The sequence below is a fragment of the Sphaeramia orbicularis genome, chromosome 24 (genome assembly GCF_902148855.1).
Source record: "Sphaeramia orbicularis chromosome 24, fSphaOr1.1, whole genome shotgun sequence".
NCBI classification, from domain to species: Eukaryota; Metazoa; Chordata; class Actinopteri; order Kurtiformes; family Apogonidae; genus Sphaeramia; species Sphaeramia orbicularis.
Window position 1 is genome coordinate 27,709,935 of NC_043979.1, and position 12,339 is coordinate 27,722,273.

The window sequence follows — 12,339 nt, forward strand, 5'->3', positions numbered from 1 at the left end:
AATATTCAGAATTAACTTACTTAACTTTTGCTCTTCTTTGTCTCATTAGTGAGTTTTAGCTGCAGATCAGAGGTGTCAAACTCATTTTAGTTCAGGGGCCACATTAAGCCAAATTTGATCTGAAATGGACCAGACCACTGAAATAATAACATAATAATATATAAATAATGTCAACTCCATGTTTTGAAGCGACAAAGTAAAATTATGTGATGAAAATGTTTACAACTACCAACTATCCTTTAAAACAATGTGAATACCATGAACAAACTTAAATTTCTTAAGAAAACTAAGGTCAGTTTTAACAATATTATGTCTCAGTTTATCATTTACACATAAATTTCAACTTCCAGATCACACTGGATCAACAAAACATTTAATAACAGGCAGAATATTGATAAACTTGCACTTCAGACATTTCAAAATGTTCATATTTGTTCTGATTACTCGCATTTTGTGAAATGATAGTTGGTTTTAGTGTAAATACAGTAAAATGACACGAAAATGTTTTCATTTACAAAGAGAAAAATTTGGAGCTGTGAGTATTTATAGGTTATTATGAGAGTATTTTACTGGTCCGACCCACTTGAGATTAAATTGACCTGTATGTGGAACCTGAACTAAAATGATGAATTTCTTCAGTGTAATTTTTGCATTTCACAAATTCATCCCACGGGCCAGACTGGACCCTTTGGCAGGCCGGATTTGGCCCCCAGGTCGCAAGTTTGAGACCTCTGTTGTAGAGAAATAATGCTTGTACTGTCAGATCTGCTGAGTGTCATCTTTGTGCTGCAAACTTTGTCTCACTGGTCTGTTTTATATGAAATCATCTATAACATACACTGGTCTGGGACTCTTTTATGCATTTGCCCGTTTAAGTGCTTGCTGTTTGAGTTATGTTCTGTTGTTTGACATTTGGTTTTGTTGGGCTTTTAGCTGATGTTCTTCTGGTTAAGTGGATGTATATCATGTGTATATTGCCACAAGCGTTGGATAGCATTACCATGGCAACACAGATGGAAATGAAGCTGCTGGGTGTTTGAGGTTAACAATGTGCATTAGGTCAAAACAGCCTCTTTTGGAAACGTTTTTTTTTTTTTTTGTGCAGCTGCAATTTTGACTCTTGCACATTATTTTCATGCAAACCTTAAACCTCCTCAGCACGTATTCAGGCTTGATTAGATAGTTTTATTTTCCTTTTCATGAATTATTCCACTGTTACATTCATCCCATGCACAGTAGTCCATCTGATTATCTATGTCAATCAAGTCTACATGAATATCATTACAGTATTATAGATTATTTGGAACAGATGCTGGATGTGTTTCCTGTTTACTGATGTATTTTAATATTATCTGTGTAAGTTTTCTGTTTGCTGATTTACTGATAGAAATACAGTTTTCATTTTCAAGGGAATTTGAGTGCAATGTGTAATGTAAACCCTTGTACATCTGAAATCTGCATCTGACAGATCCTGTTAAGAAACAAAAAGAACATTCTAGTACGGGAAACAAGACAGGACAGAAATATTAGTATAAGGAAGATTTCCCAGGTTCACAGCTACATGGTAAACATTACATTTCAGTCTTTTTTATTAGGTTTTTTTTATTATTATTATTTATTGTTACTTGTGTCTTTGGTTATTGTCTCATTTTATAAACCTCTTGACTCACCTGCACACTTCATTGAACTTTGATCTTTGGTTTTCTTGCATTTCTTTTTTTTTTTTAATTGTTTATTAGGCCTACGTGCCAGCTGTTTTTTGTTCTAATTGCATTTAGAAGAATGTGCTAAATGCTTTAGGTGAGTTATGGTATTTTGCAGAAGAGCTGTGCTGTATAATCTATTCTGACAAATGTAGAATGTAATACAATAAAGCAAATGAGAACAATATTAGTGAACTGCATTAGCATTGGAATTATTGTTAAAAAATGGGCCTCACATAGGAAAACAATACAGTTTTCCCTCTCTCATTTGTTCTTTATTGTGCGTATCCATTGGTTTCTATAGTTCAGTAGTGTGGTTTTATTTGTGATCTTCTCTTGTTGGCATTTTTTGACTTAATTAGAAGAGATAAGGCCGTAATCGAACTCCGGCCACTGCAGCGAGGCCTCGGCCCTATCGTATGGCGTATGGCACCAGGTGAGCCACTAGGGCGCCTCATTCCTACTCCTTTTTTACCAAGACGACAAAAACATCTCAGTTTCACATTCCACCAGCTGTGTCCAACAGAAGGAAACAGGTTTAAAACTGAGGAACATAACAAACATAATACAACATGACACAATACTCGCTTCATCAGAATCTAAGGTGTGAACTCTCACCTTGTACTTGGCGGTCAGGTGCTCGGTGGCTTCTTGCTCCTTCCTCAGATCCCCCATCATCCTCTCCTTCTCTCCCAGGAGCCTCTGCTTCTCCTCAGCCAATAGGAAGCGGTCTCCTCTGATGGCCTCCTTCTCCATCTCCAACCGCTGTTCCTCCTGCTTCACATATTCCTCCGCCTCCTTCTCCACCTCCTCCTCCTCCTCACCCGCCGTGTCGTCGTCCCATCCTTCGCCGTCCACCTGCTCCTTCTTCTGTTTGCTCCTCCACTTCCTGTGGTTCAGCTGCGCCCTGAGGCGAGCGATTTCCTTTTGGAACTCGCGCAACAGAGCATCTTTGGGGTCTTCGTTCACTCTGGGCTGGTTCTGGATGTTCTTGGCCCGGTTGGCATAGCGGAGCGTGGTGAGGGTCTCGTCGTAGTGTTGGGAGGCTGGACCTAAAGTGGCCACCATGACAGTCTTGGCGTTCCCGCCCAATGAGTCCTGCAAAAGTCGGGTGAGCTTGGAGTCCCGGTACGGTACGTGGCCGCTACGCCCGTCGGCCAGAGCTGAGATCACATTCCCCAGAGCGGACAGGGACAGGTTGATCTTAGCGGCCTCCTTCAGACGCTCTCCTTGGACGCCTGTCTTGGCCTGGCGCTCACTTCCTGCCAAGTCCACCAGGTTTAAGCGGCCAACCCGGATGTGTTTCCTGCCATCTGGTCCGGGCTGGCTGCACTCCACTGTGATCAAGAACAGAGCATGGGATCGTGATGAGTGCTCGTTCATGTCCGTGGCACCGACCGCCCTTGCTTGGTTGCCCATGTTCATCACCTCCTCGATCTCCTTGATGCTTTTGCAGACACATGACGTGAGGTCACGCACGTACACGCCAGTATCCGGACTCTCCCTGAGCTCCAGCGCCCTGGCGTTGGCGTGATTAGGGTCGAGGAGATCCCGAACCTCTTCTCGATAGATCTCGAGGTAGGACGCCCGCACTAGATACTGCTTATCAGACTGGGATCGGGAGATGTGGGTGAAGATGTGGTCGAAAGCGTTGGGGATCACACCTCGTTTCTCTGGGTCCAACCACGCGCCCTGCATGGTGTAGGTCTTCCCAGTTCCGGTCTGGCCATACGCAAATATGGTACCATTAAAACCCGCCAGCACTGAGTCTATCAGCGGTCGCACGCTCTCATCGTACAGATCTCGTTGTTTGGAGTTTGCATCGTAAACAGCATCGAACGTGAACGTCTTTTGGGGTTCGCTTGGCGGCGCTCGAGGGTTTCTGAGGATTACCTGCCCCAGCCGCAGATCCATCTGCACAATGCCACCTGCAGGCCCGTTAGACTCCTCTTTCCGGTTCAAAGGCCGGCATCGAACTACCACCTTCACCGACTCACTGCTCTTAGTCTTTGACATGACTGACACTAAAGTACAATGTATAATACCACAAATAAGACACTGACACCTTAAATCAGTGTAAAAATCCTGCTTTCTGCCTGTATGCAAATTGTATAAGCACTGATTTTTTAAACATTCATGAAAAATTCAGTCAGATTTCTTGATTGTATCACAAAGGAAAAATAGCTAGAACGATTAAATCACATATTCAGACATCAGTCGGTCTATATAATGAGATTTATGTCTCTGAACAGCTGCCTTTGCCTTATTGTCTGTAATATTAGCCTGGAAACAGACAGACGGTCAGCAGATCTCACGCGTTGGATCGACGCTCCATTGCAGTCCCGCTACACGTCCACGGTCACTCGGCACAAACACATCCCGGCCCTGACAACCGAAAAATGTCATTCATAGATCACATCGTCTGGTTTGGTCAGATCCGCTGTAGATCCGCTACCGCAGACCTCTGTCCGCATCTTCCTGCCTCGCTCACAGATGCTCCGGACTGGATTTGCGGCTTCTCTCTCTCTCTCTCTCTCTCTCTCTCTCTCTCTCTCTCTCTCTCTCTCTCTCTCTCTCCTTCTCTCTGTGTCGGGCTGTGCGGACGGGACACACACACACACACACACACACACACTCAGTCATTCAACCACCACACCCCACATCACTGCGGAGGGGAACAAGGGATCATGGGAAATGGAGTTCAGCAGCTAAAACCTCATTAACTGAAACTGGAATTTGTAGATTTGACCTTTTACATATTTGAAGTAACTGTAGATACTTAAGTATTTCCGTCTCATTTTGTACTTTTTACTGAATTTTTCCTCATTTAACCTAATATCTGTAAACTATCTGAATAATCAAAATGCCCTAAATAACCTAATGCCTGTACTCAGTTACTCAGTTACTTATGTATTTCCTTATTAATATTACTTATTATCATTACTTATTCCCCATATTTTCTCCTATTATTTTTGTGTATAATGATACATTTTTGTTTTGTTATTTACTGCTTTCATTGTGTTTTTTTTAATTAATTTTAATAGGTGTCAGATTTTATATTAATTATAATAATAATAATAATAATAATAATAATAATAATAATAATAATAATAATAATAATAATAATAATAATAATAATAATAAACTTTATTGCAGACACAGGTCCATAAACCACAAGCACACCACATACAGAATAAATAAAATAAAAAGGATAAAAAAGAATAAAAAGAAAAAAAGGAGATAAAAAAAAAAAATTAAGCACATTATAAAATATACAAACTATTGCACCAATGCCGTCTCAGTTTAGAGGTAAAACGATAGCAGCACACTATCATACATACACTGTCATACACTATCTACATATTGTTGAACAGCTGACAACGACTTGAATTTCCTTTGGGATTAACTCATATCTTATCTTATCTTATCTTATCTTATCTTATCTTATCTTATCTTATCTTATCTTATTTTTGTGCATCAACTATGTCTCACAGGTAGAAAATGCATTTTTACTGTAGTATTGTCCCTCATGCAAAGTTCTATTCACATTTTATAGAAATAGATATATGTATACAGATGCAGGTGAAATTTATTTACAATGTTGACAACCTGAGGAAAAACATCTGATCATCTTTTTCAAAAGAGTGCATCTGTGGTCAGGGAATAGTCCATCTTGTCATCCAGGTGCACATCAAAATATTGGTGCAGTCTATTCATTGACTGAAAGAGGAGGCTTTCCCCTTTTTTTTTTTTTTTTTTTTTTTTTGGTCAGAAAGTAATTTTTGCAGCAATATTTATGGTGAAATGGTATCTTTCCGGTATAAATATATATCTTATGGAGTCTAACTACGTCTGATCCATTTGAGTAATCAGAACAGAACATTAGAAGGCTTAAATGCAGCACCCAAGACTAACTAATGTAAATTCATTAACTAAATGTCCCTGGATGTAATGGTTGGTCCCCAGTCTTTTGCTAATTTTACTTTAAGGTGTTTGGATTTTGTTTATTACCTGCTGCTTCAGATTTTTGTTCACATGGACAGTAATAGTGATGTGGCAACTCCAACATCTACGCACTCTAAAAACCTGGAGAAAACAATGAAATATTATGACTTTGACCCAGTAGTGGAAGGCAGCTACATCAATTTATTCAAGTATTATACTGCCGTTATGAGGTACTCGTACATTACATGAATATTCCCACATTCCATTCCATGTCGTAGGAGTAAATGTTTTTTTAGCCTACATTTTTTTAGATGTAAGAGGCTTATAAGAGTCATTTACATCATGTTATGAAAAAGAATTTGAAAATTATCTACAGTGAATGTTTTAGTGTTATGGTTCTACTTAGACAGTGGTATTTGGATAGAATAAGCCTTTAAAACAATGATTAGTTTGACAGAATTTGTATGGAATAATTAACCTTTACAACAATAAATGGGTGGACTAAAGGTTTAAAACTTTTGTAAGTTAGGCAGTTGTATTTAGGTGGAATAAATCTTGGAATAATTAATAATTAGTGATGTTATCAGATTGAAGAGGAAGAAGGTGAATCTATGTGTCAGTTGCTGCAGGGCAAAATAAAAAGTTAGAATGAGGGAACAAGAACAAACGCTTGTTTCTGGGGAAAACTTAAACAGTGGTTTTCAGCTACTTTGTCTTCTCACATCTTACAAAAAAAATTATGTTTAATTTGGGATTGATTTCAGATCTCTTTTTGACAGCTCCATCAAATAATGTTTGATTTGTTTTGGACAACTTGAATGTTTGAAACATGGTATAGTTTGTATAAAACAATCACATAGACCTACTGTAGTCAGTAGATGACTCTCACATACCTTTTTGAAATATAGAGCAATATATTCATTATACAACACCATTTGATTTTCTTCAACATTAAATAAAGACAAGGAGTTTGGAAATGCTGTATTACTTCACTGTTGTGCCCAAATACGACACAGCAGCGCCCTCTAGTGACCAACATATAGAAAACATAATGCTCTGCAGCTCGTCAAAGTCACAGAGGACATTCATATTTCTTTAGTGATTATTTAGTTCTGATGTCATATGGTAATCCAATATGTGTTATGTAAACCTCAAATGTATGGTTCCTCATGGAAAAAGTAAAATTTCAAATATTTAAACTCTATATCTATTGGTATGTAAATTTGGATAAAATTAAACACAAGAATAAGATTAGAATTCATTCAACATGTTAAATAGTCTATTTACCCCAGAGAAAAGAGCACAGTATTTACAGCAAAGTTATTTTGAGTATAATACTTGGAATTTGTATCAATTAGATGCATTTGTTGTGTCATACATTTGACAAAACTTGTTTTTGCAATGCAGACATTTTTGTAACACAATATGTTTACTTTTCATCTTTAATAATAACAGTTGGGGAAATCCAGATAATAATAATATAATTCAGTTCAATTTTATTTAGAGTGCTTCAAATTTTGACAGAAATCAGAGCTCTTTACATTATAAAAGATAGAAACAGCAATTATAATCACATATTTATTAAAAAAAAATATTCACGCAGATAATAGCGTAAGACTGAGGGCAAGATTAGACTCAAGTAGAAATTAATTATGAAAACAATATTGTTCAATATGTAAGGGTGGATATTTTGGCATCAGCACACACTTTCAGGTTGACTTTGAGTTTTCTGAGTTTGCGTTAGAATTAAGTTAAATTGAAGGTAAGGAATGGGGAGTTTATTCTGTCAGTGAGAGCCCTTAAAATGCTATTCCATACAAACACATGAGTGAGTGTGAAGACACAGACGAAAGGAAGAGGAGACAAAGTGATACTGAGTTTAGATGCAAACATAATGAAAATCCTATAGGAATACTCCACTCAACTTTATTTATATACCCCCTTTCAAATGGTAAAGACAGCTGCAGTGATCAGATTAAAACAACACAGACTAAAAGGAACTGGAAGGTCAGTTATAGAGCACAGACCTCCACTATAGTTGGTGCCACTGGTTAGTTTAACAGACTATGACATAAACAGGTCTGGAGCCAGCTGATGGTTATTTTTACCCTTTTAATTTTTTAATTTAACTGTTGCTATTCTTCATTCTAACTTAACCTAAACCTTTCTAGAGTTAAAGAAAGTGAAAAACAATCCCAGTCTCCTCCTGTTTTCATGGATCTGCTCCACAATTTAATGGGTTTGTCCTTGGCCCATGTCCTACCCTTCCATCAACTTTAATAAAAATCAGCGCAATAGTTTTTGCATAATCCTGCTGACAGACAGACAGATGGACAGCAATTGGAAGCGATTGCATAAACTCTTTGGCAGAGGTTAAAAAAAAAATGTAAAGAGTCTGCAGGGGTTTCCTGGGTTTCCGGGGGCTACAGTTACAGTCAGGGTCATGAGGTTCCATATGATTTAACTGAAAACTGTACATTTTCACATAATACTTCACAGGAATACAGATCAGAAATTATGCCAAATATGTTCATTGTAACCCTGCAATTTTTTAAATAAATAAAATAGACATATAAAGAAATTGGTAAAACATGAAAAGACAGTCAAGGAGTGTCAGAAAATAGACAATATAATAGGTTATACATGTATTATGTAATATACAAAGGATAACAAAGTTTACAAAACAATGAAGTACCACTAGTAATAGATAAGATGCAAAGTGTCTAAAGTCTTAACAGTGTCAGTACAGGAACAAGAATACACAACAATCTGAATCTATTTTATACGAATCCAAACTCATTCATTCATTCATTTTCTGAACCCACTTTATCTTCAGTAGGGTCACAGGGGTCGCTGGAGCCTATCCCAGCTACTTATGGGCGAAGGTGGGGTATATCCTGGACATGTCACCAGTTCATCACAGGACCGACATATAGAGACAGTCACTCTCACATTCACACCTATGGGCAATTGAGATTAACCAATTAACCTATCAGTGCATGTCTTTGGATGGTGGGAGGAAGCTGGAGTACCCGGAGAGAACCCACGCAGACACGGGGAGAACATGCAAACTCCACACAGAAAGGTCCCTCCACGAATCCAAACTATTATGAAAAATTATGATGATCTGGAACTCCTAACCTATTGTTTTAGAGGAGGAAATGGAAGAAAGGGAACCCCTTGTGACTAATGATTAAAACAAGGATATTAAAAAAAAATACTTCTGGTATAGCCTCATGTTCTGATTCATGTGAAAATAAATTAATTTTGTGCTACAAATATGAAATATATAAATTCCAGTGTGGATGTTAAAGGATTTATATGACTTGAGAGTGACCCTTTCCCAGTTATTTCAAGTGCATGTGTTGTGTGTAACCAAAAGGGAAAAGACACAACAATATATTGTATGTTAAAAACTATTAATCTCTTTGTTTTCTTTTAACAGTTGTTTCATTTGGTTGTATGATTAACCCATAAAGACCCACTGCTACATAGGTGGCAGTTCCCAAATGAATTTTTCCCCTACATTTAACCTTTCTAAAGTGATTTATTAACATTTATTGTAATATTACCTCCTTTATTTAGCGGTTTTGAGTGAAAATCAGGTATTTTCTTGCATTTAATTTACTGATCATGTAGATGTTTATAAAAGCTCAGGTTAAAGTTGAAGATTATTATATCAGAAACAGAGAAAAATTAAGAAAAAGTGAAAAAGTGACTTTTGTCAGCAAAGCTTTCAGTAACTGAATGTAAAACCAAGTGTCTCCATTCACTGTCATTTATTAAACTTCATGGGTTTTATGGGTGAATAAATGTTGTAGATGACAATGTTTCCATGTTCGCTACGAAGCCTCTGAATGTCCAAATGGGTCATATCTGATGACCATGAAAAGATGACAAACTGCATTTTACACCAATTATTTACATGTATTGATAGGATTAATGGATCAATAGGTATTGAACAGATTAGATCAGTAGATAGTTTTAGTGAACGGTGGATGTTTCAGTCTTTTATGGGTTAATAATTACTCATCAATAAATGACTTTGTTGGTTTGTGTTTAATAAATGAGTATGCTTACTGAAAACCCCCTTTGGTTTCCTTTGGTACTCTGTAGTTCTGCCTCTTCAGTGACTCATTCCAGGGGGAGCACAAATGAAACCATCACAGGTCAAGGTAAATTTCCCATGTGGTACAGTCATGTGTTTAGAAAACAGAGTACTGGAAAATGTCTCTGTAAACTTCAAATGATGTCATTTTACATGATCACACAGAAATAACACCCTACAACAATCTAGAATTAGACATGGCCATCAAAGAATTATTCTTTAATTGTGTAGAAAAAAAACAAAAAAAAAGCTCACTAGTGTACATGTTACCTGACTGAAATCTGGAGTGAGGGTATTACTGTTCAAAAGATCTCTGAAAATGATCAAAAGACCTAAAAGTGCTTATTGATTAACCTGACAAATATGTCTATAGGTTACCTAACTTAAATGTCATTCATATGATATGTATTACAAATTTAGGTGGGAAAATAGTAAAAAAAAAAAAAAAAAAAAAAGTCACCATTCATATCTTTTAGTGTGAGTGTAAGTGATGCATTCAAATGGCTTGTTTTGTCTGAACAATAAAATATCAATATCATTTTTACCCTCGTTTTGAGACCAAAAACAGAATATCCTCACATCAGAGAAATTAAAAGAAGTTTAAAATTTGTATATTTTATTGCCATTTTAATTATAAAATAGTGTATATGAAAGTGGCTTATGAGCATATGTAAATAAAACCAAACAAAACCTTACATTTAATAAACATATATACAACATATAGCATAATAGCAGTATCAGTAGAATAGTAAGTCAATTGTTTTTAAAAAAATATTCAGTTTAGGATGTATCTGACTAACTGCTGATACAAAAAATAAAGGAAGTGTGCATCAAAAAGTGACTGAAATAATACAGAAAGAAATCTAGACATAGAAGTCTTTATCATGTGATAAATATGCAGGATTTTATAAATATGGATAAAAATAGTTTGCTAAATGAATAAAAAAGAGTATAATGTCTTTTAATATTTGATTATATTACAGAATTATACATATCAGTATACAATAATTTCTTTTTTCTTTAATATTGTCTGTATGTCCGCACCCATACGTTAATGAGGAGGCTTGATTTGATGTGTGTTCATTTGTTTATCTTATTTTATTTTCATTTTGTATAACAGAAACTTTTCTTCTCTAAGTGTATCACAAAGGTGACAGATTAAACTGTTTTATGAATATCTAACAGTCCAATCCAGTAGTTTGAACTGTTGGAGAAAGCAGCATTATAACATCAGAGAGACATAAGGTGAGACAGCCTGTGCTTTAGCCCTTATTAGACCTCAGAAGTGCAGAATGACATTAGAGTCCTCTGGTTTAATTGCCCAAAGGGAAGATGTGAAGACACTTATCCTCTTAAAAGTGACGAACTCTGTAAGTGTCACTGCCAGTACAAAATGTGAAAATGTGAGCAGCAGTCATTGGCTGTTTGTGTGAGAGACAAACCCTGAGGCCCCGTGCAGCGAAATGCAGGAATGCACTCTGCTGTTGGAAAACGGCTGCGTTAAGACATGATTTATTATCTTAACAAAGTCCGTGGAGGAGTCGTAGTTGGCCCTTTTAACATTTATCCTGCATTTTAACACAAGGACGCCATTGCTTTTAATGGTCAGTAAAAACCACTAAACCTGCTCATTTCCATAAGAAATCTATCTGGCAACTTCACTCTATAAATCGATGCTTTTAAAGTGGCACTGAAAAACTGCTCCTATAACCTCTGTAAACCTCTGCTGACACCTATGCACGGGTTGGTTTGTGTTAGAGTTGTACATTGTTGCATTGTTTTCTTCTTTTTCAATACGCATCTATTCCTTTTTCTTTTTTTCTTACTCCTTGTGTCAAGTCAAGTCTGTACTTGGCAGTAGAGAGCAGGGCATACTCAACATTCCTAAGGAGTGTCTGAGAGTCAAACTACTCTTGACAAGCGGAAGAAGGAAAAAGACGCACACATGCACAAACACACGCACAAATACACACACACACACACACACACACACACAGCTAACTTATTAAACTAATAATTTAACCAAAATGTGCAGGGGTTTAATGATACTTCCACTGCATTCACATGTGCAAAGTAATTCAAGAGTTTAAATCACTTTTTCATGCTTTTTATGAGTTAATATTCAATACTGGAATAATTTGGGCCATATAAGGAAAGGAATGATTTTTCATTTTTATTTTACCATTGCTCCTCTACTGTAACTGGACCCCCCTTAACCAGCCCCACTCTCTTTTTCCTTTCACCCTGGCTGCTGTTAAAATCCTGCGCAGGGAATTTTGGTTTTCAGTGCTTGGAATTGCAATTTCTAAAACTAAACTTGTATGATTATTGCTATTTATTAACAAACTTCAGGTCTAGACCCAAAATTGGTCACAGAGCTGTTTTTTTATCGGATCTAATAGTCACACTGAAACACTTAGCTACAATATTATGTTAAATTATTTTTCTAATTAAAAGAGAGGATGAGTGCTCCCTGAAAGAGTTTATAAATGTCAACTTCTCCAAACTCATGTGAAATGTAGAGGAACAGGCTCAGTCGAAAACACAGAAGATGATGAAAATGATATGACATGACATAAATTA

The 12,339-nt window shown here is 36.8% G+C and overlaps 1 protein-coding gene across 2 annotated transcripts in view; it reads right to left on the minus strand.

The window, feature by feature from the left end:
* kif3ca (kinesin family member 3Ca) overlaps positions 1–4,259 on the minus strand; it is a 36,671-nt gene extending 32,412 nt beyond the window's left edge. Inside the window, exon 1 of one of the 2 annotated variants that reach the window (XM_030128997.1) lies at positions 2,322–4,259. In XM_030128997.1, coding sequence (XP_029984857.1) covers positions 2,322–3,719 — 1,398 coding nt within the window. In that variant the 5' untranslated portion in view covers positions 3,720–4,259. The remainder of the gene's footprint in view (positions 1–2,321) is intronic. The other variant, XM_030128999.1, reaches the window with a different exon arrangement.
* Between the last annotated feature and the right edge of the window lie 8,080 nt (positions 4,260–12,339).